Here is a 27,301-nt window from a genome sequence, read left to right as displayed (position 1 = left end):
TCGGAAGCAGTGCTAGGACGTGCACTGCCAGAGCACTTCTGGGAAAGGAGTTTGAAATCTCCAGTTCTGACCTACTGCAGTGCATTTGATTCAGCTAGTTCGTTTATTCAATAAGCCATAGTTGAGCAGCTGAGCTATTGTGTGTTGCAAGCTATGCCAGATGCCCGGTCAGAAAAAATCTTAACACAATAAATCGCAGCTTGTGAGAGAGCAAGCTTGTGAGAGAACACTCTCATTCCTTGTTTCAAACTGCAAGTCTCGCGATGCCGTTAATTCTTAAGAGGCAGGTGGGCGGGGTTGCCTCCCGCGCTCGCGAATGATTGGTTACCCGGTTTCGCCTCTGTTACGACGGAAAGCGCCACGTTCTGCTCGGAACGGGAAAAAAGGAGAAACACCCATGGCCCGGCAAGCAGCCGATGGCAGGAGAAAATGGGCGTGGTTTTCCTTACGGCGGCGAGCCAATAAACGAGCGGTGCGCGCCCTCCGCATTTCGGCGTGGTGTGGCGTGCCCTGCGCACGCACAAGGGTGAGGAGTCTCCTACCGGGTCCGCCTAAGCGAGGGCTGGGCTAAGATGGCGGCGCCCGTCCTGCTGCGAGTCTCGGTGCCGCGCTGGGAGCGGGTGGCCCGCTACGTCGTGTGTCTGGCCGGGATTATTCTTTCGCTCTACGCCTGCCATCTGGAGCGTGAGAAGGGTCGCGACCTCCAATACCAGGCACTCTGTGACCTCAGCGAGCGTGTCCGGTGCTCCTCTGCCATCTCCTCCAGGTCAAGCAAGCGGGAGAATACGGGTGGGGGGTTGAGGCGGAAGCCGCCAGGAACTGTTTGGGATCTGCTCCGTTGGCTAGCCGTGATTGTGCGAAAGTTAGGAGAGCTGCTGAGTGTTTGTAGAGTTGCTCATCCTTTCTCCAAAATGATTCTGATTCAAATTCACTAGTCCCTCAAGTTTTGGGGGGGTATTTCCTCAGCCCTGAGGCTTTGCCTAAAACCCTTCCGCGATTGAAAACTTATTCACTAATCGCAGAAATAAATCATTCCCAATATTAATTTCTTTTCCTAAAGTCTCCCTTGTTAATCATGTTGGCTTCTGTTACAGAGCTGTTAATCACAGCTAAAGATGCAAAGGGTATTGATTGTTTTTCTGGATCAGTTTCCTTCAGATCAGAATGATGAATGTTGCTTTTAATTAACAAGAAAGGAAAGAAAAGGGAGAAGGGAAACATTAAAAAGTAATGAGATGAAAAAGCTTAGCATTGCAAATCAGAGCAAAACACTGTAACATACCAACTAGGTTAGTTAAGCAGTGTTAATATTACTAGCATTACTACTAGTTACTAATTTACTAACAAAAATTGGTTTTAATGAGAAGTCCATTTATCAGACTTATTTGATAATGGCAGATCTGTGAAACCTATTGTAATTGTCAATCATTTCCTGTTTATATCTTGTGAGTGACTTTTTAGGGAGCTTCAAGACTTTACAACTGAATTAAAAGGAACAGCTCCATGAAAGAAAGCTCAGAACATTGATCTAGGACCTTTCCATTACTTTAGCACGTTAAATGTTGTCTCCAGGGTAGGTTGCTAATCAGTATTGATAAATTGATTTTATGCTTAGTGCCTGGACATGCTTGAAGGAGAGTATGTGGTTGTTGAGTGGACTGAAGCAGAGAATTGAAGAATGGGGTGAGGCTGCAACACTAATGTGGGTGTGAACCTGAACTATTTTTACTTTGGCTGTATACTGTGTAGGCTTCAAGAATCGAAAGCTTGTGATAAGTTTTTATCTGATGATGTCTGCCGACCCTCGCTGAATGAACTGAGTGGGTGGTTTGTAGAAATTAGGAAAAGGAAACATTTAGAAAAGTCAGGTGTATGTGGAGGAAGACTAAATTCAACAATGCCTGTAGGTGTCTCTAAAGTATGAGTATACTATTGCTTACTAGCAGAATTTCAGTAGAGTGTTGGTATGGAAACATTTGGGGCCAAATGCTGAGTAAAGGTTTCTTATGGAGCTAAGTGTCAGGATTCCGACCACAGGAATATTTTATGAGTTGACACTAAGCCTGTTGTAAATAGTAATAGCAAATAGTAAAGAAGGTTCCTGTCAAATGAAGTGCATTTGTGCAAAGCATGTATTTTATTATGGCTAGATAGATGTTCCTGCTCCGAAAATGTTTATCACTTAACAATAAATACTTTGTGTCTTGAACTGAAGTGTTGAAAGTGTTGAAAGAAGCTCAAGTTGAACATTTGCTGACAATCTTAGACATTGTTAGATATTGCCTGGTGAAGCTTTTAAGTTTACTCTCGGGAATAAAAAGAGTTCTCAATTTTGTTATGCAGGTATTTTCCAAATTCTGTATTAAAAATAAGGGTCAAAATATTCTTGCGTACCACTGCATTTGTTAATGCCTATCATTGGTAATATTGTTTTTTCAGAAAATTGACTTGCTGTTTAGGTTGGATAATATTTTGCAAGTAGAGAGATTAGTTCTACTGTTTTGTGTTTTCCATACTACTGTGTACTTGTAATCATGTAATTTTTACAGTATTCACACAACTATTTATAAATCCAGTAATGTTCAGTCTATTTTAGCTTAGTGGAGAACAGTTTTTGTAGATGGCAGATTTATAATACTTGCAAGATCTCAAACAAAATTACATTAAAAGTTATTTTTTCAATTCAAAGCAATAGCCTCAACTTTACATTGTTTACATTTGTTGACTTAAAATTGGAAAAAATATTTTTGCCACTGCTTTAAGTGCTGGATATTGGGTTGGGTTTTTTTAGGTTCAGAACCAAATTATGTTCTTTTCAGGTTGTGTTGGTAATTGCTGAAAGCAGCCAGTGATTTTTTTCTGTGTATATGTAGTATGAAAAAGATAGATTAAATCCATTTTTGTAATAGAATCCTTGCTGTTTGACTTATCATTCCCCCTCCCCCAAATGCTTCTCTGACAATACAATATCTTTTCAGGTGATACTATCTTTTCTGTTACGTTCAGAGCTAAATTGCCTAATAAGATACAGTGAGAGTCTTTGACCCCTATTTCTAGTTGGCCAATAAAGATTTCCCAATGAGACTGACCTCTCTTTGCTTTTCTCTTAGAGAATCTCTGCCATGTTCTGGTTTGATTAGATTTCACCTAATATACATCCGTTTTAATTAACAGACAATTAGTGAGGGCTATCATAGTTAGCTGGGTTGGAGAGTAGGATATCAAATCTAAAGGGTCAATTCAAAATCAGAATAACCTCAGGCTAGAGCAGGCATGTCCAAAGTCCGGCCCAGGGGCCAATTGTGGCCTGTTTTCAAATTTTGAGCGGCCTGCAGCCTCTTCTCCCTGCCAGCTCAGCCTGTCATTCATCCCCGCCAGCTGGTGTTTTTTCCTTCACTGTACAGCAGTTCCTGTGAATGTCAGGCTGAATGGTCAGCCCACACACATTTTCACCTCACCAAATCTGGCCCTCCTTGCAAAAAGTTTGGACACCCCTGGGCTGGGGTCTAGTCAGAAAAACTAAGTAAAATAAAGGAATGTCAATCATATAAGGTGACTACAGAAATGATGAGAGCAGCACTAGTGAACCACTTTAGCTGGAGGACTACATTAATTTTTTTACAGACCATGTATTAGTAATAAATCTGGGGAATGTTTAAAGAACCAATGTTTAGAACCAAGAACAGCTTTTTGCTGTGCTTCATCTTTTCTGCCACTGTATTTGCTTTCTTTGCATTGAGAAAAAGGAGCAGGGCAAGGATTTGTTTGCTCAATGTCAGAGTTCGCTCGTCTGCGTTGCACACCTGATTTTCTTCTTCAATGAAAAAGAAGTTCCTTCTCGGGAAACAAATTAGCAGGGAAAGACATGTCCCCCCTGCATTATTAGGCTTGTAGGAAATTAGATCGTGGACAAAGACAGAGCAAGTCCTGGTTTCTTCCTTTCTTTCTAGAAATTAAGTAGCATTGATTATTTTCTAGTCCTGCATCCCTGCATCAGTTCAGAAATCCTGAAACCAATCCGTGGACCACTTGCAAAGAGTTCCTAAATTATGTGTGTGTCATTAAATTTCATCGGAGTAGGAATACTTGGTTCTGAGTTCCCTTGAAACATGCAAAGACTGTACATTTTTAACAGAACGGCAGACACCTCGTATGCATATAGAACAGATAGTCCTCAACATATGGCCACAATTGAGCCATATGTGGTTAAGTGAGACATTAAAGTGAGTTTTGCCCCATTTTATGACATTTCTTGTCAAAGTTGTTAAGTGAATCACTGCAGTTGATAAGTTAATAACTTGATAAGTGAATCTGACTTCCCCATTGATTTTGCTTGTCAGAAGATTGAAAAGGGGTTCACATGACCTTGGGATGCTGCAATGGTCATAAATATGAACCAGTGGCCAAGCATCTGAATTTTGAGCACATGATCATAGGGATGGTGTATAGGTTGTAACTGTGAAAAACGGTCATGTCACTTTTTTCAGTGCCTTTGTAACTTTGAACAGTCACTAACTAAATGAACTGTTGTAATCGAGGACTACTTGTAATTACCGTATTTTTCACACTATAAGACGCACTCCCCCCAAAAAAAATATGGGTGGAAATGTTTGCGTCTTATAGAGCGAATGTTACCGAAGCCCCACCCATCTCCACCCTTTGGCCTCTGCATCCCAGCAATTTGCCTCCTTGCAGCAAACAGCTGATTTCTCCACATCCCGTTTTTGGCCTCCGCATGTCCCATTTTCAGCCCATTCCAGGCATCAGAGCTAGCTAGAATGAGCCAAAAATGGGGTGCACGGAGGCGGCGATAGACAGTGATTGGCAGTGGTGGCGATGGATGGCAGCAATCCCCGCAGCCTGGAACAGCTGGTCGTCTGTACTCCGGGAGGCTGATCTAACCGTCAATCAGCTTGCTCATGCTAAATCAGGCTGTGCTGAAGTTGTCAAGGCTGTTTGCTGCAAGGTGGGAAATTGCTGGGAGGCAGAGGCAGATTTTTTTTCTTGTTTACCTCTCCAAAAGTTAGGTGCATCTTATAATCTGGAGCATCTTATAGTCCAAAAAATATGGTACTTTTCATGTTTGCTATGCCTTGAAAGAAAATAATGCCAGCCTTGCCTTGCAAATCCAGAATAGTTAGTAACGCTGACTTCATTTGTGTTTTAAGTTAGCCATTTGTAACTAAAACATGTTAAGTATTGTATACACCCTCTTTTTGATTGCCTAGCTTCCTATAGGTTGACAAGGGAACTGGACATTTTCAGCTCTTTACTAAATTCAAGGTTGACAGATTTCTGGCAACAGCAGCACTTGTAGAATATCTCTTCAGGGTTGAATCTTGGTGTTCTCCTGCATGTTGTAGTTATTGCTAGAGATGGCATCTTCTACAAGTATATTTTCAGAAGTTGAGTAACATCTGAATATTTTACAGCTATAGGAAACTTGGACATTTGTGTGCAACCCCGCTCCCAATTTTCCAGTAGTTTTTCAGTTTAGAATTGGGAAATGTCTGTAAAATTGTAAACTGGTTGAAATAGTGGTGCAGGAAAGGTGTGACACTTTGAAAAGAAAAATAATTGTGTCCATAGTTTTGTTTTGTTTGATTTCTTGTTATGGATATGTGACAAACAGATCAAACTGGATTTGAATTTTGAAAAGATTTGAACTGAAACTGGTAGAGCCAGTATCAAGTAATTTTAGCTAATCAGACTTAGGCAAGAAAACAGATTGTATCTTTTTGTATACAATAATCTAAGAATAATGTAATAGAACCTTTCGGTCCAGTTATGGGCTGTTATTTAGATCTGTATTCATTAGTTTGCACTTTCAAATAATGCTAGTTTCTAGTCTAACCCTTTCTGTGAAAAGTAACTGGACATAGGGCTATGGCTAGATTTGGGCAAAAAAGGGTTTGTCTATCTCTGTCTCAGTAAACAAGTATATGTACTGTATATTTGAAAGAAAATCTTGTGGGCTACTGCAATATCTGTAGATCAGTAAAGGTGAGGCAAAGGAAAGAACAGCCCTTTCCCACTTGTTTCATTTGTCCTTAAGTTACTGCCAGCCTTGTTGGTTTCTAGTCCACTTGCCTGTGGATCTGTTGTTCTGTTTAGATATTACTAATGGTCCAACAGTTCAATTAAAAAAAGCTTCCAAATATTTGGTACCATGATCAGAAATCCAAAAGTTGTTGCCTGCAGCTTATGATCAGAAAGGGACAATACAGAAGGAAAAAAAAGTCAGAGGAAAAAAGTAAGTGGTTATTAGTTCTTGGTTACTAGTTCCACATGTAGTAATGAAAGGATTGGGTCTAATTAAGTGGAAAGGCTGCTGCTGCTTCCTTTCATGATTTCATGGCTGCTGATGGCAATTGGTAAATGTGTATTTAATTAAATGTGTATTTGGGCATGATGAAGAATGCTTGAGTGTAATGTCTTGCCCCTCTGACAGTAGGAATAATGGTAATTTTGTTGGTGGTTATGTCAACACTCTAGGAACTGGAAGATTGTGAGTTTTAGTCCTGCCTTGGGCACAAAACCAGTTGGATAACCTTGGGCAGTCACTTTCTCTCAGCCATAGGAAGAAAACAATGGCAAGCCACTTTCAAAATTTTGCCAAGAAAATTGCAGGGATTTTCCAGGCTGTCATCAGGAGTCAACCCTGATGCAAAGACAAGAATAAAAAGTGGAAGAATCAGTGGACCAGCTAATTAGCTGCTGGAAAAAGACCGCACAGACTGACTAGGAACAACAGTGTGACAAAGTAGCAACAATATTGGAATATTTGCAAGAAATACCATTTGCCTGCAAGCAAGAACTTGGTGGGACCACAAAATAATAGAAAGAAATAGAAAATGATGAAGCTAATGTTCTCTGGGAGTTTAGAATTCAAACAAACACCTGCCATATAACACTTGAGACTTAGCAATTATTAGTAAAAAAATAAAATAAACCCAAAAGTCTGGATTGTGGATATGGCAAAAGAAAACAAAAATAGTACCAATAGTAAGGGGTTCCTTGGGTGCAATCCCAAAACATCTGGAACACCATTTGGTATTGACAAAATAACCATCAGTCAATTGCAAAAGACAGGTTTACTTGGAACAGCTTACATCTTATGACAGTGCCTTTAATATTATTAAACAACAATAGCTGCCTATCTTGGTCATTGGGAAGGACTCAGTAAGTGGTGGTGGATAAAAATGCCAAATCTAGTCTAAACATCTGGCTGTGTGACTGAGTGTACTAGTAATAATATTAGGTGCATATTCATGTGGTCCTCATCATTTGTCTATTAGGTTATAGTCAGGCTGATATTTATGTTATATCATAGCATTGACAAAATGTATGTATTCTTTGCATACCTATTGCCAAGTTTCAAAGATACATTTTCTAATGAGTTGGGCCACAGTTTTGTTTGTTCAGATACTTTGTGAATGTTCTAGTGGAATAGTTAGGAAATGTGAATAGTGTAGCCCAAACGCATCCGGTGGTCGTAACGTTGAGGCAGGCTGTTCAAAAAACAAACAAACAAACCAGGAAACTCATTTGCTTATTTCATCAAATAGTGTTTTTCTAATTCGGAACTCTCTTTGTTCCACTGAATGTCTGCTCCTTTCTCCAAATTTTGGATATGTTTTTGGTCTCCATAAGCCTACTGTTTATCTAGAAATTCTCTTGTAATTCAACTGTTAGTTAAAAATAATATAAAATTTATTAAAATACATTCAAATAGAGAAAAATATTTTAACAGTGGTTGTTATACCCAGGATACATTCATAAACTGATTTCTATTCCTGATTAACTTATCCAGGCTGAAGTGTGGAAAGACATTATTAATTGGCAATTGCCATCTTCCTGGAAGTTTGCATAAAAGAATTGGACCCAAATGATGATGATGTGAGGTTTTTTGGACCAGAAGTTGACATTTCAGTACAATTCCTCACTTCAACTCCGTTGTTTTTTTACCACGGACATTGAAAGCTGTTGAGAGCATTGCTATCTCTATTAATGCATATAACCCCTTTCACAATTCAATCACAAGGGCCTACTCAGAAATCAAACCACAAGACCTTAATTTAATGTGCCTAAACCATTGGGAAAATTTCACTTAGATGTTAAATCAATCCATTATCAGTACCATAAAATGTTTGTGTTAACATGATTTGACCTGAAACAGAAGCTTTTGTTTTAAAAAAAATTACTTAGTGGTCTTAAGGCAATTAATTTGCTCTCTTGAATAATATCCATGAATTTTCTTTGAGTTTGACTGATGAACAATATCAAGATAGATAGGTGGTTTATATAAATATGACCACATCTAATTCCTACTCTTTGGAGTGAGGTCCCCCAAATATCCAGGTGGCCCCAAACTGCTTGTGTTTCAGAAGGCCTTTGGCTAAGGGAAGCCCCTTCATGGAATGGGTGTGCTTTGTTACTGCATCTTTTGTCATCTTTTTCCTTATTTTTACTGTTATATTTTTTTGCTTTTTTACTTATGAACTGCCTCTTGTTTCTGGGAGTCAGGCAATGTATAAATGCAACTAAATAGAAAAGATATGTAATATATATCAAATACATTATATAAGTTTAGAATTTGCCTTATCATATATTTGACAACTGGATCTCTCCACCCAGTATTCTCTGCCCAGCCTTTTGTAAATCTACTATCCTCCTGAAATTTTGTATTGAGTATGGCTATTGTATTGAGTAGTACTATTTGAGTCGTGTGTTATTTAATCATGATTTATTGAATCACCCCCAAATGGCTAAGCTAAGCCAACACTAATGAATTCATTAGCCACGTTACTGCAATCCATTCTGCACAGCTAAACAGTGTCCCTATTCAATGTACCATCTATTCCCCCCATGTGCAATTGTTCTCCTTGGAGATGCCAGGATCAAAGCATATCTCTTATACACTGCTCAAAAAAATAAAGGGAACACTTAAACAACATAATGTAACTCCAAGTCAATCACACTTCTGTGAAATCAAACTGTCCACTTAGGTAGCAACACTGATTGACAATCAATTTCACATGCTGTTGTGCAAATGGAATAGACAACAGGTGGAAAGCATAGGCAGTTAGCAAGACATCCCCAATAAAGGAGTAGTTCTGCAGGTGGTGACCACAGACCACTTCTCAGTTCCTATGCTTTCTGCCTGATGGTTGGGTCACTTTTGAATGCTGGCGGTGCTTTCACTCTAGTGGTAGCATGAGACGGAGTCTACAACCCACACAAGTGGCTCAGGTAGTGCAGCTGATCCAGGATGGCACATCAATGCGAGCTGTGGCAAGAAGGTTTGCTGTGTCTGTCAGCATAGTGGCCAGAGCATGGAGGCGCTACCAGGAGACAGGCCAGTACATCAGGAGACATGGAGGAGGCCATAGGAGAGCAACAACCCAGCATCAGGACCGCTACCTCTACCTTTGTGCAAGGAGGGACAGGAAGAGCAGTGCCAGAGCTGTGCAAAATGACCTCCAGCGGGCCACAAATGTGCATGTGGCTGCTCAAACAGTCAGAAACAGACTCCATGAGGGTGGTATGAGGGCCCGATGTCCACAGGTGGGGGTTGTGCTTACAGCCCAACACCGTGCAGGATGTTTGGCATTTGCCAGAGAACACCAAGATTGGCAAATTCGCCACTGGCGCCCTGTGCTCTTCACAGATGAAAGCAGGTTCACACTGAGCACGTGTGACAGACGTGACAGGGTCTGAAGACGCCGTGGAGAACGTTCTGCTGCCTGCAACATCCTCCAGCATGACCGGTTTGGCAGTGGGTCAGTAATGGTGTGAGGTGGCATTTTTTTAGGGGGCCGCACAGCCCTCCATGTGCTCGCCAGAGGTAGCCTGACTGCTATTAGGTACCGAGATGAGATCCTCAGACCCCTTGTGAGACCAAATGCTGGTATGGTTGGCCCTGGGTTCCTCCTAATGCAAGACAATGCCAGACCTCATGTGGCTGGAGTGTGTCAGCAATTCCTGCAAGACGAAGGCATTGATGCTATGGACTGGCCCGCCCGTTCCCCAGACCTGAATCCAATTGAGCACATCTGGGACATCATGTCTCGCTCCATCCACCAACGCCACGTTGCACCACAGACTGTCCAGGAGTTGGGGGATGCTTTAGTCCAGGTGTGGGAGGAGATCCCTCAGGAGACCATCCACCACCTCATCAGGAGCATGCCCAGGCATTGTAGGGAGGTCATACAGGTACTTGGAGGCCACACACACTACTGAGCCACATTTTGACTTGTTTTAAGGACATTACATCAAAGTTGGATCAGCCTGTAGTGTTTTTTTCCACTTTAATTTTGAGTGTAACTCCAAATCCAGACGTGCATGGGTTGCTAAATTTGATTTCCATTGATAATTTTTGTGTGATTGTGTTGCCAGCACATTCAACTATGTAATGAACGAAGTTTTTAATAAGAATATTTCATTCATTCAGATCTAGGGTGTCTTATTTTTGTGTTCCCTTTATTTTTTTGAGCAGCGTACATAAAACATGTGTTACTTCACTAGCATCTTTTTAATTCCTAGGATGGGGTGGAAGAGAGCAGAGAATAGAGGGGTGGCACAATTATTTTACCGTGTACATTTTTAGTCAGATGAATGCTGTTTACCAACAAGCAATCTGACTTATATTTTGTGGTTGGCAGTTGCTTACTAATGGCTGTCCCCAGCTGTTCTGAAAAGTTGCACTAATTTAAAAATCAATATTAATATTCTGTTCTTAAGCAGAAGATAGTGTGGGCCCAGCAAGATGTAGCATTTTGCATTGTTGTCTTGAGCAGCCAAACTCTTATGCCAACAGTCTGTGGATTATATTTTACATGGGTGTATATATTGCACATCCAGTTCATGATTTAATGCCAAGTTGCCTGTATTTGTGCATTTCTTAAAAAGGTTCATTGATTTGGGTCACAAGCCTCATGTTTTAGGGCTCAGGTATCGTAAGACTCATTCATGCAGTGTAGGCTATGAATGCGACAACTGAATTAACCAGTAATGCAAACTTCTTGAAGTAATTTGCCTTTTCTCGTTGCCCCTTTTCATTCATTGAAAACAATTCCAGTTAAAAATTGGTTAAAAAAATTACCAGTCTAACTGGTTTCCCCCACAACAGATATGTACTTCTTAATCTAGAGGTGTGATGGAACATAGTTTTGGGAGTATTTAATTGGTTTTTCTAGTCTCTGAAAAGATAGCAGTTTTTGTATACTGATTCCGAATGTACAGTATTCAAAATATCCTTATATTATACCCTAAATATCCTTATCCTTATACCCTAAATGTCCTTTTTACTGAGAATCTCCAACTGCCTTAAAAGTGGGCAAATCTCTTCACATAAGGATCCTGAGGCCCCTAAAATGCAGCATTCCTTAAGCCCTATTTCAATTGAAATGCTAAGACTTAAACCCAGTTCTTTCTTATAAAAGTATCTTAGGAGAAGGGACTCGGTTCTTTGCATAATTTGATATGATGTTATTGTATGTTTAAATATATGTAGGTGGTTTATATTAATTTTGTATATTAATGCTTACGATTCTTTACCTGTTATTTAATCATTGGATTCTACACTTTTCTTTTAATTTGTATATTTTTCTGTATTTCTCTTTAAAAAAAAATTGTGATAACACTTTTAAAATACCTGATGCATTAAAAACAGGTCCACCTACATTCAGTCCATATCTTCCCCACCCATTTGGCTCTAGGTTTCAGGAATGTTCTTAGCCTATGTGGAAGTTAGTCATACCTTTAACAGGGTTCAGGCTGATGTAATCAGATGATTCATTCACTTCTGTATTCAGTTCTGCAGATTATTGCTTTTCAACTGTATTCTGATTTAAGCTTCCTGGGGGTGGGAATGCCAGCTGAGTCACATATGGAGTTCTGTCAGAGTGTTTGCAGTGTGATTACTATTGTGAGACAACCCAGGAGCACAACACAGCACACAGAGGCTGTTTATGAGTCTGTTTACTGCATGGGTATAGGACAGTGGTGGCTAACCTTTTCATTGTTGCGTGCCGAAAGTGCACCCATAATTCAATGCACGCGTGACACCCCCTGCACATGGGCATGCCCCCCTGTGCACATTGCGCCGTGTGTGCGACCCACCCGCATGCCCCTTGCCCCCTTTGCATGCACGCGTGTCTCCTGTGCACGCCCCGCCCCCGCACGTGTGCAGTGGATCTATTCCGGGTGACTCACGTGCCAGCAGAAATGGCTCCGCGTGCCACTTCCAGAACACGTGCCATAGGTTCGCCATCACGGGTATAGGAAATACTATGATAGAAAGAGAAAAGTACTCTACAGCCAAGCATTTTAAATTTTATTTTAAGGACCATGGTTCATTACTGAAAGTCAGTTTGGTGTAGTGGTTAAGGCACTCCGGCTAGAAACTGGGAGACTGTGAGTTCTAGTCCCACCTTAAACACAAAGCCAACGGGATGACTTCGGGTCAATCACTCTCTCTCAGCCATAGGCAAGGGCAAAATACTTCTGAACTCTTTGAAAAAGAAAAAGAAAAACCACGGAGACTACATAGTCCCTAAGTCAGCCCTGACTTGAAGGCAAAAAAACAAATCAAACCAAAACAAAAATCAACAACAAAAACCCCTTATATGTGATAGTTACTATTTGAAATGAAATTTGCATAGATTTTTTTTTCTGCTTTGCATTGGTGGTGATGGACTCACATTAGTGATAGTGCTTAGTTGGGTAATGGGTAGCATCTTGTTTGTGATGGATTAGGGCTCACGCATCACGCTAGCATGTGTGTTTTGTTTTAGATTAGCAAGTTTTAGTCGCTTTAATCATTTTTTAATGTAGCTTTAATAAATATAGTTTATTATTGTGTTGTATTATATATCGTGGATTGTTTGTTAAGCCACAGCTTGTAATCAAGATTTAGCATAATCTGAATGTTGTTCAATAAATTAGTAGGGAACACCATCCATCCAATAATGCTATATATTTATTGCCTGACCTGTCCATAGCGAATGGGGGTACATAAGTGCATTGTGTGTATAGATTTGTATTTTTATTAAAGCAAGTGCTTACCACTTAAGACTTAATGGACTATTTTCTTTCAGATGGGGTCGAGGATTTGGCCTACTAGGCTCCATTTTTGGAAAAGACAGTGCAATAAATCAACCAAACAGCGTTTTCAGTCTTGTATTCTATATACTACAAATGTTGCTTGGTAAGTAGCGGACTACCATCTCTCACCCCTGCCTATATCTTCCTTATTTTTTTTGCTCTTCTAGGCATGAGTAGGATATAATTTTGTGTGTGTGTGATTATTTCAGTCTCGTAATCAAAATCTTGTATAATAGTATTGAGTGCTAACAATTGTAGCATGTGCTTCCCTAATCTCCCATTTAATTCATGCCTGCCTGACAAATGTGATGTCTAAGTTACGTTCACAGTCCTTTCAGCAGTGCCTGCAGATCCTAAAGCAAGGCTGGAAAAACTTGCTAATTCCCAGGGATTTCATAGCAGGGCGTTTTTTTTTGGAGGGGGGGGATCAACATTAGAGAACTGGGGCTGATAATCAGATTCCTCTTTACCTCCTTCTGCTATCTACGATAGCTAGAATTCCCTTCCCAATCTTCTCCATGAAGTGCCTACTCCTTCCTTTAAATCCAGGCCAGACTTTTGCAAATACCCACTGCTTTAGTTGCTTGTGGATGATGGCAAAGAACAACTAGATTCTAAAATCCAAACAACTAGATTCAAAAATTCTAATAAAAATAAACCCCTTCCCCCCCAAAAAAAACCCTTAATAATTAGATTTTAAATGATTATGCACAGGTAATCATGCTGCATTATACACAATACTGTTTTTTGTGAGTGTATTTGCAGGTGTGTGTAACAGTGTCTGCTCCTGTTCGCCCCTGTCTGCCCTTGCCCCTTTCATCCTCCCGCTCCCCCTCTTCTACTCTCCCAGCTATCAAGACTTCAGGTTGTGGGATCCATTCTCTTATTTGCATGCCATAGAAAAATGCCATGCATGACATTGTTGCTGTGTAAAACAATATAGGGATGTCTTATGCGTCTTCTTCACCTGAGACACGGAGCTGTACCCGCAGTGAGTGTGTATGAATTTCCAGCAGGAGTCCTAATCTTCTGCTTCAGTCTCTTGACCAGTTTTTAGTTCTGTTATAAAAGTAACTTTTGGATCTTCAAAGAGGGGCAGACGTAGTTCGTAACTGAGCAGATATAATTTTATTCATTTAATAATTTTTTATGTTGCTCACCTGCCCTACATGGTGACTCTGCATGACTTACATTTTTATTTTATTTTATTAATTTAATTTAATGCTTAATGGGTTAATTACATTTTGTGAGCCCAGTCATAATGTTGCTTCATTTCCTGGGGACAGTTAAGAGAATGTGGAACCACTCCAAGGTCTCATGCAGTCTTCTTCCTCTCCTGTCCCCAGTTTTGTGCTGCTTCTCCAGCCTGCAAACTCACCCCTTCTCTTCCCCCCCACCAAATAAACTTGGGAAATATTAATGCTTACAAAATTAACTGCAAGGTAAGGTTTTGCAAACTGAGATTTGAATTGCAGTTAATTGTGTGTCATGGTTAATGCCCACACAACATTATATTAATGTTAATTGCAAAAAGAGCAAGGTGAGCTGCTGTATGTTTCTTCAGTTCTTAATATCAGTGGGCTGAGAATCCTGGCTCTTTTTCTTTTAGACTGTATTTAATGGGTCTGCTAACATAAACTAATGAATACCTTAAGCTATCATACAATCTTGAAACTCCTGAATAATTGGGAATTTATCTGTTGAAATAAGGAACATGTACTGTATTTTTAAGGTGGTGGGAGAGATGGATATCAGCTTGCTTGGCATTTCTGATGCTAGCCATCAGTCATAAGTGCTGGATCCAAAGCATTGATTCTTCTAAGTGAGTAGATTGTTTTCTACAGTGGTCAGTCAGATGGGCCTGGGAAAGTCCACGATCAGGGCATGAGGACCCTATTCTCTTCCATTTTAGCAACAGAAAAGTAGAGGCATTCTGCCTCTAAATTTGGAAATGCCATTTAATCAGGATTATGAACAGCAATAAACCTCATGCATGTATCTACATTTCTCATAAATTCTGCTCCTCAGTTAGTGAACTTTGCTGTATTTTAACAATTATCCATAAATTAGATGTTGTAGGTGTTTGCAGCATTTTAGAAATACTTTGCGAGTGGAATCAGCTACCCAGAGAACTGGTGGGCTCCTTTTCAATGGATGTGCTCATGTGGAGACCGGACAGTCATTGTTTTGGAATGCCACATATTGGATTCTGGCATGGGGCAAGGTCCAGTCCTTGCCAGTTTTATCATTCTGTGAAAAAAGGCATTGCTTGTTTCCTTCACATCAGCATGCAGTGAACAGCCTTTTACTAATTTGTTCTTAAGCCTTTGAGTTGAGGAGAAACCTCCTCCTTGGTTGACAAGACTTTGAAATGGTACCTGGCAGGTTTGACCACATTTTGCTCTTCTAACCCCTTGACCTAAGTTCTTGTTGATAGATAATGGCTTGTAACCAGAGAAAGCCACCGCACTAACTGCTTGTCTTCTTCTTCTAGGTATGACAGCAAGTGCAGTAGCAGCGCTGGTCCTCATGATGTCCTCCATAGTGTCAGTAATAGGATCTTTGTACCTGTCTTATATTCTGTACTTTGTGCTGAAGGAATTCTGCGTAGTCTGTGTTATCACATACTTGCTGAACTTCGTTCTCTTGATCATCAACTACAAACGACTAGTATACTTGAATGAGGCCTGGAAACGGCAGCTCCCACCCAAACAGGATTAACTGCTTTGCAAAACTTTTGACTGACAGTTTGAAGGCCCGGCTTCTGTTTATATTCATTTCCACAGTAAAAAGATTTTTTTTAATTATTATTCATATCACTTGCTTTCCCCAGGAATCATAGCTAATTCAGTTAGAATGACTCAAAGGATAGGGGCCCTGGGTAACTCCTCAGTCAATAGCTATGGGGAGGAACTGTTTGCAAACGTCTTAATCTGATCAGAGACAAGCTTTAACTTTACTTTGAAGGAGTTCGCAGAGGCATATTCTTTACTCCTTCTTTACCCTTCCCCAAATATTCCAGGTAGGCTACAGAAAGTCTCCCATCTCAGTGTGAATTGAGGTAGGGGAAGTCTTAACTGGGAGATTATGATTATTCTAGACTTTATAGGTACCATAGGGAAATGTTGCCCTGTTTACATTATGTGTATTGGTAGCCAAGGGAATTTGACCACACAGATGGAACTAAAACATTTACCACAACTTGGCGCAAAGTGGTAGAAAAGACTGGCTATGTCCTGGCAAAGAAAGATCAGCACAGCTCAACCAAGTGATGACTTGAAGCATAACTTTGAAGAACGGTTGATTGTGTTATTGAGATGTTTTTTTAAAAAAATGAAATTGAAATTAGTCTGTTTCCCTGGAGAAGATTTGCAACAAAAGATCTTTGCCAAGATGCTGTTTTTCCTCAGGATATGTCTAAAGAAAAGGAATTCAAATGGCGTTTTTTTTTGTTTTTTTTTTTTTAAAAAAAGCCTGAACTACGTTGGGTTTCCTTGTAACATCTGAACTGTTTGCTGTGGATGGAAACAGTCTTTGTCTGGGGATGCTTAACAAGGGTAATGGGGCATCTAGAGTTGCCCAGGCCTCATCAGTAGGAAGCCTGTACAAATGACATTTGAGGGGCAGAATTGGCTGTGTACTTCAGAAGATGGGAGACAGCCAAAGAGTGTTAGCCAATTTGATTATAATATTTCTAGCTGCTGTATTGAATTACAACTTGACACTGGATCTCAGTAACCCACTGGGTAAATGAATGCACTGAAGAATTAGGATGCAGTCCGTCTGTGAGCCCTTTGGAACTAAGTTCCACAGAAGTGAAGAGGGGGGTATATAAAGAAACGTCAGTGGAGGGTGCTTTGATGTTCCTGAGAAATTCCCCTTCATTTAGTGAAGCTTGTGTAGAAAACCCAGATTATGGACATAGATAGATTTATATCTGTAGAGGCAGAGCAATTTCAAATTCCTACATACAAATTTGGCTAAGGCTTAGGGAGATGTACATTGACGCTCCCTCACCCATTTAGGATAAAGGAAATAGACAGTAAACAAAATTGGCCCAAGATTCAGTCATGGTTCTATTGAAAGAGCAAGTTGAAGTAATTTCCCATTCATATCGTCCTAAAATGCAGTGTTTTTTTTAAAAAAAGTGCCTTCTGTCTTAACAAACCAAATATTGGGGGTGATTGAAATTGGCAGGCAGAAAGGTTCTTGCATCTCTATATATAATATTTTTGATGAATCAGATCTTTGCAGTGTGTAGTAGGTGATCCTTTGAGCTTCTCTTATACCAGGGCACCAGGGAAATGGTTCCTTGTAGGACATTCCTGGAGGTATTTTTTTTTTTTTTTGAGAGAGAGAGAGAGAGACAGAGAGAGACAGAGAGAGACAGAGAGAGACAGAGAGAGACAGGCTGCCGACCTGATTGGCACAGCTTTGAACTCTGCAGTCAATGCTGACTTCTGCTTTTCCTGCTGGAGTACCCCTTAGAAAGACATGCTTTTTCTCAGAACATAAAATTTTGTCTGCTATATTTAGATTTAGGGCTTAGTTTACCCAGGAGTCCCTCAGTATGCCTCGGTATGTCAGGGAAGCCTTGGAAGATGGTTGCAGTTTCTTATATGACAGCTGAGTCATAGCTGTTCCAAGCAAACCAGAAGAGCTACTCCTCAGCAAGATTGCCCTGTTTCTTCCTGCGGTGGCAGAACGAGGATCCTGTTGCAGCAGCCTGTTTCTCATTGGAATGCAAGAATGTACCAGAAGCTTCCAGAGAATGAATGAGTTACAGGATTGATAGGATCGAAAAGGAGTTATCGGTGACCGAAGCAGCTTTTGGAAGCAAATGGATGCTGTGATCTGCCAGAGGCTTCTTGTGATGTGTATTCACCAGTTGGGCTCCCTGAGATCATTAAGACGGTTCTTCTGCTCATGATGAACACATTTGGGTGACTTGTATTAAGGGTAGAAAGCAATTTTGGCATCTTTTATAGCAGAGATAGCCGTGCACTTGGGTCATAACAAGCTAACTAAAAAGACCGGGTCAGGCCAGAATATAGCCAGAATACAACAAAGGGCATTGTTGCCAAAAACTTGAACCCTGTTGTTTCCTTACCGTCAATGCTTGCTTCTGCTTATTCCCAAGAAGAGTGATCTTCCCAAAAAGCTCCCTTTTAAAATTCCAGTCTGCGTCTAAACACTTTCCTCCTCCTGAGTCTGTAAGGAGACCTCTTTTTTTGTGTCATTTTCTATAAAAAAAAAAAAAATCAGCATTAAGGTATAAATGTGATTCGCTTAACATTTTGTAAAAGTGCAGGATTTTATTTTCCAATGGGAGCAGCATCTGCTGAAGATGGGATGTCTGACAGTATTTAAATGCCTGCCAAATGAACATTCGGTTTATGTACAGAACTATGGTGGAACGCAAGTTTAATGGAGGAAGACAGGTGTTTATGGTGTGTGTGTGTGTATATATATGTATATGTACATGTACATGTACATGTATGTATATATGTATTAAAAGGAACACTAATTTCTGCTTGTTGTCCTTGTCAAAGAGTTTCTCAGAAATGTATTTTGTATTAACCAGAGTACAGTTAAAGCTTGTCTTGAATTTTGAAATTAGAGCTGATGGGGGAAGTATAATTTTCAAATTTTGTTACCTTTGGTATGTGGAGAATATTTTCAAGTTTATACCCTCACTGATAAAATTTTATTTTAAGACATTTATGTAACATAGTGTGAAGCTTTATTTTTTTACATGTCTGCAGATGAGATGGGGCTTTTCTATCTTTCTAAGTAGAGATTTCCATTATCTATACCAGGGTGGGCAACAATGGCAACTTCATGACCTGTGGACTTCAACTCCCAGAATTCCTGAGTCATGCTCTGGAATTCTAGGAGTTGAAGTCCACAGCTCATAAAGTTGCATAGTTGCCTATACACCAGGGTCAGTTATAGGGGATACAAGGGAGTTGTAGTTTTCTTCCTAGGACTTCCCCTCTCCAATTCCTTGGGCGGAAGTGCAAGTTGACCCCATTTTCCCCTCTGCTGAAAAGTTACCTGTTCTGCTCATTTCTCTTTCCAAGTCAACATTTTTTAAATGTTGATTCTTATTTTTTTTTTTGTTCAAGACAGAGGTGTGAAGGTATCGTCACCCTGTGTATGTTTAAGCAAAATCCTGACTTCTGTACCACTCTCCCCCATCTCCCAATTTCAGTAGTATTGTGTGGTGTTCAATGTTTTAACACCACACAATGTGTTGGATGAGTGTTCTCAATCAGGTCCCCTTCAGACATGTTGGGACCTCCCCCCCCAACTCCCAGAATTCCTAGGCAGCTGAAACACTTTGGACTAAGGGCCAAACTGGACAAGATTTTGAAGTAGAGGTTGTAGGGCACCCTTTGTCCAAATGGAAAATTGGTCCTCCTGAGTGCTGGGCTGTGAGAAGCAAGCCAATATTTTTAACACAGCGGAGCCTACTCCTTGCCTGTGCATTGTAATATTTGCAAGCAGGTGATGGGAAAATCTCACTGCAGGTGTGGACTCTCTGCTGTCTTCCCTCTCCTTCCATCAAGGTAATTCGTTCTCTTTAAGGTGCTTGGCCATATTCTCAAACCTATATGGAGGATGGAAGATGCAGCATCTCCTTGTTTTTCTCCAGCGCAGCTTTCACTGTGTTTCACTCCAATTCCCATCTTTTGATTTGGAAAGCTTAGGAGCCCCTGCTCTTTGGTTCTGTCTCATCAGCTAAGTTGCTTCTAATTTTAAAGGAGGGGAACTTTTTAAGTGACAAAAAGTTCAGGGTTGTTTTTTTTTTAAAACTAACAGTGTCCCAGGAGGTAGTTTTCTTGAAGATCAGTTTAATTCTCTCTACCACCACCACCACCCTAAATCTACATCTCTCCCACTTGCTGATGGCTCAGAAGAAAGGGCCCTGACATCTTTCCCCAAGAAATCAAGGGTTTCCATAGGTCAGACAAGCCCTTTTCATTTCTTAAGAAATCTTACTTGGCCTCAGTCAGTATGGTTCTCGGTGCTTGTAATGCAGTTTTGAATGGATGAACGGCTTTCTTGAGATACCAGAGAATGTATCCATGAAGCAGATGGCTCCACTGCATCTAGTATATTGCCACTCCCAGGAAAGGTTTCTGTCACTTGATTTTTAGGAGGAATCAAGAAGTAGCAAGAGAAATCTATATACCCTTGGAAGAGGAATATTTCTACTAAGGCAACTCTTTAAGGAAAACGTCACAGTGGGCTCTAGAATGAGATGAAACTTTCAGGAAATAATTACTTTGGGGCTCAATTCGATATTCTGATTCAAAACAAAGAGACAAAAATGATTTTCTTTTGGCTGATTAATATCTCCTGATCTGTATGAACAAAAATGGTCAAAACAGGTTAAACATTTGCTTGGATTCTTTCAAGACCAATTAAATATGACCTAGTAAAACTAGTAAAAAAAAAGATGAAGTATTCCGTTTCCATTTTTAAAAAAAATGTATTAAGCATGGCCTAAATATTCAATGTGTGTTCTGTCTCGTATGTTTGATCTGACAACTTTTTGATGTGCTTCGAACATTTCCACCTCGATTGGAATCATTCCATTCTTATTTTTTTATTTTTTGGTTCAATATAGGACTGTGACATTCTGAGATTGAAATTCAATTTTGCTAACAGGGGAATTAAAACCATGTAAATATTGTAAGAATGTTTATTTGTTGCACATAACTTTTTTGGTATAAAAATAAACGTAGAAATTATCTGTGGATGTGTTTGTAGAATGTTTTGTAATCTCCTGTGCTGATTTGTTTCCAGCCCTCACTGAAATCATAAATTCTTTCATTTTTAATTACCAAACACTAGCCATTTCTTGACATTCATGTTAAAAGTGCCACTTTTAAACCAAAAATCCATAGGGTTGCAGTGGCTGAATTCAAGCATTGTGTTGAGCCACACTTTCTTTAAGGACTGATCCTTAAAGGAATTGGCTGAATTCATAAAAGTTAAGGCATAAACCATTGGTCATTAATCAATCATAGTGACTAGGCTTATGCAATATGATGTCATTTGGCTTGTTTGTGACTTAGTATTTTGTGGCAAACCTACACAATTGTGGTATATTCATTAAATGATGGAAAACTCACGAGACCCCAATTTAATATTGGATTCATAGTGGGCTGTAAGCCATATTTATGGTTGGTTTGGCTTGGCTTTGTGTTATGGCAACCCAAACATTGAGCATTTACAGACTATGGGTAATATGTGTATGGAGTGATGCTTTTTTTAGCCCCCTAGGCATCTACAGTATAATGTTCTGTCCGATGGATAATATATTGTTGACAGGAACTGCCATGTTAACTTTTTTGACACCCTCCCCCCGAAATGCCTTTACTGCCACTGAAGGGAAGACATTTAGGTGACACACATCCCACAAGAGCCTCCCAGGGAAGAAAGGATGACTTCTAGAATTGGGAGAGTTAAGAGATTAGCCATGATAAGGTGAGTGCTTTGTGATATGCCATGCTTCTAAATTGAGACAGAGGTTTTCATGAGAGATAATTCATGTTTGTGTTATATTGAACATGGAGTATAGGACATAAACTTTTCTTCTACAATGCACTAATTCAACTCACTGTGGATCCATTAGCCATTCTGCCTTTCAGAAATATTTTTCTAGGTATTCTGTACTTATTGGCAAGCCAGTCAGTTCTTTGCAAATAGTCATACTTCTGAGGTTCTTACATTTTTTATGGGTTCGTCAGTCAGTTGAAGTGCCCTCTAGGAATGCTCTTCCAGCTATCCTACATTTACAGTGAGTCAACCCTTAATTGTGGGAATGCCCCCCCACATTTTTTTATTATTTTGCTTTGTTGCAATAGAATCTTTCCCAGGGACCTGGGATAGGCAGATGTGGATGTTTGATGATATTAGACGCATTGTTGCTGGATGTAAGCGCCCTTTTGCCATTGACTGATGATGAATTTGTCAACGTGGGTGGTATTCAAGTAGTGCTCCAGTTTTGTGTTTGCACCCAAGGTGCTTATTACTATTAGTACTACCCTTGCTTGCCTTTGCTACAGCTGTTCTGTTACAATTGGTAGATCTTTATATTTTGTTATCTTCTCCAGTTCTTTCTCTTCTCTTCTGCTGTCTTCAGGTACTGCCACGTCCATTATCCAGACTTTTTTTTTATCTTATCAACAGTTGTTTAAGTCTGGGATTGTTATGTGGCAGTTGCCTGTCGTTTTGAATTCTAAAGTTTCAGAACATTTTAGCTTCTTCATTTCTTGTGCCTTTATGGTTCCCACCAGTTCTTGCAGGCAAATTGTTGTTGTTGTTGTTGTTGTTATTATTATTGTTGTTATTATTATTATCATCAAAAATGACAGTGTACACAGCAAACAAGATAACCATGCTGGATTTCGTATCACAAATCACTAGTCAAACACTTCCCTAGCGTTTAGGACTGCATGATGTATCGGCGGATTATGTGAGCAGATCCCAGTAAGGTGGCCTTCTGTAGCTGACCAGTGGTGATTTTGTCAGCACCAATTGTTTTTAAGTGCTTGCCTAGATCTTTAGGCACAGCACCCAATGTGCCAAGTACCACTGGAACCACCTGCATTGGTTTATGCCAGAGTCTCTGTAGTTCGATTTTAAGTGATTTTTTCAAGTTGTTTCTTGTCGGTTCTGCTGTCATCAGGTATGGCAATGTTGACAGTCCACACTTTTTTCTTCTCCATAATCGTGATATCCGGAGTATTGTGTTCCTATTATTATTATTATTATTATTATTATTATTATTATTATTATTATTATTATTATTATTATTATTATTATTATTATTATTATTATTATTATTATTATTATTATTATTATTATTATTATTATTATTATTATTATTATTATTATTATTATTATTATTATTATTATTATTATTTTCATTAAACATGAAACTCAGTCAACTGAACATTTAAAAATGTATCACAAATATTGACTGGCTCTGATGGTTGATATGGGTTGCTGCCTGCATCCTAGGTGGTGGTGGATATTATTATTATTATCATCAACAAATTTATTTGCTGCCTATACAACAATTCAAAGCAACTCTTTAGTAGCTTGAGTCCATCAATCAGTTCCACTCTCAGGAACATCTTTGTCAAGATTTCCTACGTTCATGGTATTTTTCATGCACTTACACAATCCATGCTATCAGGCATATGCTACATTATGTAAGCTACTCCTTTTTGTGTTATATTTGAGTTGCATGTGTGCCTGAGGCTTAAGTATCAGGCCACTTTACTGTTTCTTTACCTAAACAATAATGAATAATGTTGACAAAAAAATAAGATATTGTTTCTTCTACTTAAAGCTCGTCAAATAGTCATAGAATTGAGATTCTAAAATTTAGTAAATGATTACCAAGTTTATCAAGAACAAAGTTAAATATCCTAAGAAGAGGAAAGAGAAAGAGGAGATTGGGCAGGAGAAAATATCTTTCTGATATGTTAAAGTTGTAAGAATGTTATAATCTATGGCATGGTTTATTTATACTTTCTTGATCTTTCAGAGACAGACTGAGATGGAGAAGGTGTTCTGGGGAAAGTGGGAACCAACAGGATGATCCAACCAGGAAAATGAAAAGCAGAATGATCTGTAGCTGTCTCTTCTTTTTCAAATTTATCAACCAATGTCACCTCAACCTCTTTTTTATTCCACTTCTCCATATATGATGACCGTGTCCTATTTTTCAAATTCCTCTTCCTGTGGAAATGTAGCTTAGTTTTATCAACCTGTGGTTTGTGATTGGAGCAGCATCAGCATCAGCATCTCTGTGTGTAGGGTCAAAACAGGCAAGATGGTGGACAGAGCAGCACAATTGATGCCCTGACCCTTTCTATGTTTTTGCAACATCGAGGCATGAAATTAAGGGCTGGGGTTTGGGCTATGCACTGCCAACCTCACCATCTTGCCCATTTTTATTTCCTACGGAACCCTAACCCTATGGAAGCCAACTGATTCAATGTCTTTGTGTCAGCTTAGCTGCAAAATCTGAAACCCAGTGTCCCAAATTTACAAGAGGTTTGTCCTCTGCCAAAGAACTAGAAGTCCTTATGCGTACTTAGAGCAAAGTCGCTCATCATCCAATATGAGACTATTGATTGATTTTAAAAGCTTTATTTTAGCAATATAAGCACCTCGCTTTCACTCAATCACACAAACCACATGTTCCAAGAAGTATTTTTTGCTGTCAGCCAAGTGACAAAAAAGACAGAAGTTCAGGGAGAGTTCTTTGAGATGATCTTCAGTGGAGTGGAAGATGAGAATTCAGACTTCTTTCTTCAGCTCTCTTTTTATAGCTTTCACACTGTAAGATTCTTAACTGATTATTCCTCATCAATCTGCGGAGTCCTTCCATCTTAGTGGAGGTCATTAGGCTGTCTCTGTTTGTGCCCTTAGTATGACCATCTCATGGACTGCAAGAAACTTGCTGGAATGATGGATTCAAGAATTCCTTATCCCTTCACACCTTAGTGTACCTTGGAATCTCTCTGAATGTCTTATGTTTAGGCACGTAGAATCAGATGATACAATAAGTGCAATAATTCTACTTTTTAATGTCGGTCCATTAACATTTTATAATAAGGGTTGGGTTTCTTATGCTTGCAGATAAAATGACAGTTCATGCTTGTACCATGGCTTCTTTGGAACAGCAGAACTTCTTGAAATAACCATAAGGAATGTGAACCTTTCTGATATTTGATCCACTCTCTGTCTGTAGAGATTCCCAGTCATCCAGGTCATGGTTGTCCCAAAGGTGCTTTTTTTGGAGGCAACTGGACTTTTGTTTTTTTCTTTGAAGATGTTTTGCTTCTCATCCAAGAAGCTTCTTCAGCTCTGATAGGATAGTGGAGAATGCAAAGATTTATATTCCTTGCAGATAGCTGGTCATTTGCATCCTTTTTAGAGCAGGGGTCTTCAAACTTAACACCTTTAAGACTTGTGGATTTCAACTCCTAGAATTCCTTCTCCAGTCATGTTAGCTCAGGAATTCTGGGAGTTGAAGTCCACAAGTCTTAAACTTGCCAAGTTTGAAGACCCTTTTTTTAGAGGGTCATTGAAGCACTTGGAGGTTTATCTGTGTCCTCAGGGTCACCTGAGTAGTGCTTCTGGTTCCTATGGTCTGCAGTTTCCCCCCCCCCCCTTCAAGAACCCTCTAAAAGGATGCAAATAACAAGCTGTCTGCAAGGAATATAAATCCTTACATTCCCCACTATCCTGTCAGAGCTGAAGAAGCTTCTTGGATGAGAAGCAAAACGTCTTCAAAAGAAAAAGCAAAACACTCCAGTTGCCTCCAGAAAAAGCACCTTTGGAACAATCCTCTCTGTGGTTGAAGTAAGAGCTCTGGATGCCAGATGTGCAAAGCTATCACAATGCAGGGCAGATGGATATGCAATACTGATTGTAGAGTTTAGCTTAAAAGTAGGGCAACTGGAATGGTAAGCTCCAGCCATTAAGATAAAAATCTTGGGATGAACAATGAGGTTTCTGTCTCTGCTAATCTTCCAAATCTTGTTCCCCTATGTAGGTGGAATTCTACATAGGTGTAATTCCTATGCAGGTTTGAAAATACTAATTTGTGTCTTGATTACATGCTTTCAAAATCATTTAAACATGTTATTTTGAAACTTCTGTTTCATGTGGCTGAGTACTCATTTTTGTGAGGAATGGGAAAAATGCCATTATGGGAGAAAAACTCTGAAATGTTTGTGATCTGAAGGCAGTCAACTCCCTCCAACTATGCAGTATGGTTAAAACAGTATTGGTCTATTTGGTAAATCTGTAGAAATACTGAAATGTGTGAAACTACACACATTTTATTTGAGATTAAATTAAAATCAGAATATGAACATAAATATTTGGGCCCAAGTCCTTGAGTGTTTTTTTTTCTCCATCAACACAATGGGCTCCCTGTGAGAGGAGGCCATTATGTTTTAGATTATATAGAGCCACACATTCCTTGAATGGGAATTCATTTAGAAGAGCATTCATGATCACAACATAGTACAAAAGAAATCCTTCATATCATGGCTTAGTCTGTATGGGCAGTCCTCAATTTATGACTGGCCACATAATGACTGTTCAAAGCCATGATGCCCTTCACCAAAGATGACCTGGATTCTGACATCTGCCACCCCCACCCCCAGTCACATGATCATATTAGGTACTTGGCAACCAGCTGTTTGCAGTGTCCTATTGTCACATGACTGTGATTTACATTTTTTTCCTCAGAAGTCAGGATTTTCTTCCAGTTTCTAGCAAAAAAAAAAAAGTCCCATAGTGAACAGTGGGTTTGCTTAATGACCATGTGACTGCTTATTTGGGAAAGAGGGAATAACTTACTGTTAATTAGGTGAAAACTGCAGGAACCTTTAGAGTCAATTTTCACCAGTCTGTGCCAATATGATATGTCCGCTAACCCTGTTTTTGAGGATCCTACTTGCTTCAGAGTTCTGCTTGCTATGGGCATATTACTTGGGACCCTGACACTATGTGGATCTTTCCACTGGTTCCACAAACATTCTTCATTACCTCCTTTTGTCTCTCACTTTCTCTCCCATCTCTTCTGTCCTTTTCATTGTCCATGTTCCCTTTGCTACCCCCAAAGCTAGGATCTCATTTAAGTTTCTGAGCTTGGTCTCTCTTCCCACCTCGCAAATAAGTTTCCTTCATTCCTTCACGTGTGTCCGCGTACACACACACAGCCTGTCCTTTGGGGTAGGGTTAATGAAATATAAACTGAAGCCAGTAAACATGTCTAGGATGAGGATTTCTTCATCCTGTTTTTCCCCAAAATTTCTACCTACCTTTCCATATTAGAAGATCCTGCATTGGCTGTTTAGCCTCTTGCTTTAGCTCTTTCCAGAATAACAGAATTGGAAGGGACCTTAGAGGTCTTCTAGTCGACCCCCCTGCTCAACCCCTTGCTTTCCTGCAAACCACTGGGATGCCTCTGCACAGGTTTATGGATGACTGACAGTGTGCCTTGAAAGGCAGTGTGGGAGTGTCACTATCTTCATCAAGGTTTTTTCTCAGGCATTCTCCCTCCTCAAAAGTGCACTTAGTAAACCTGCAAACCCTAAATTTAGTTCCATATACAAAGCAGAATTAATAAAGTGTATCCAAGAAGGGA

General features: G+C 39.7%; 1 protein-coding gene across 1 annotated transcript; it reads left to right on the top strand.

Moving 5' to 3' along the window:
* Positions 1-536: 536 nt before the first annotated feature.
* On the top strand, positions 537-16,552 carry VKORC1L1 (vitamin K epoxide reductase complex subunit 1L1). Its single transcript, XM_026671701.2, has 3 exons — positions 537-766; positions 13,101-13,210; positions 15,602-16,552. Exons 1-3 carry the CDS (start codon positions 573-575, stop codon positions 15,826-15,828), a joined length of 531 nt encoding a protein of 176 aa, XP_026527486.1. The 5' UTR covers positions 537-572; the 3' UTR covers positions 15,829-16,552.
* Positions 16,553-27,301: the final 10,749 nt, after the last annotated feature.

This window comes from Notechis scutatus, chromosome 1 (assembly GCF_049901735.1).
Source record: "Notechis scutatus isolate UNSWTSFEM ecotype Mainland chromosome 1, rNotScu1.2, whole genome shotgun sequence".
Lineage (NCBI taxonomy): Eukaryota > Metazoa > Chordata > Lepidosauria > Squamata > Elapidae > Notechis > Notechis scutatus.
Note: the sequence above shows the minus strand (reverse complement) of the source record. Positions and strands in the feature narration are given on the sequence as shown.

What these genes read in the sequence shown, in the direction of transcription:
- VKORC1L1 (XM_026671701.2), top strand. Translation starts at nt 573, where the DNA reads ATGGCGGCGCCCGTCCTGCTGCGAGTCTCGGTGCCGCGCTGGGAGCGG. An exon ending in TCCTCTGCCATCTCCTCCAG is followed by an intron (nt 767 to 13,100) that starts GTCAAGCAAGCG and finishes ATTTTCTTTCAG; the next exon opens with ATGGGGTCGAGGATTTGGCC. An exon ending in TATACTACAAATGTTGCTTG is followed by an intron (nt 13,211 to 15,601) that starts GTAAGTAGCGGA and finishes TTCTTCTTCTAG; the next exon opens with GTATGACAGCAAGTGCAGTA.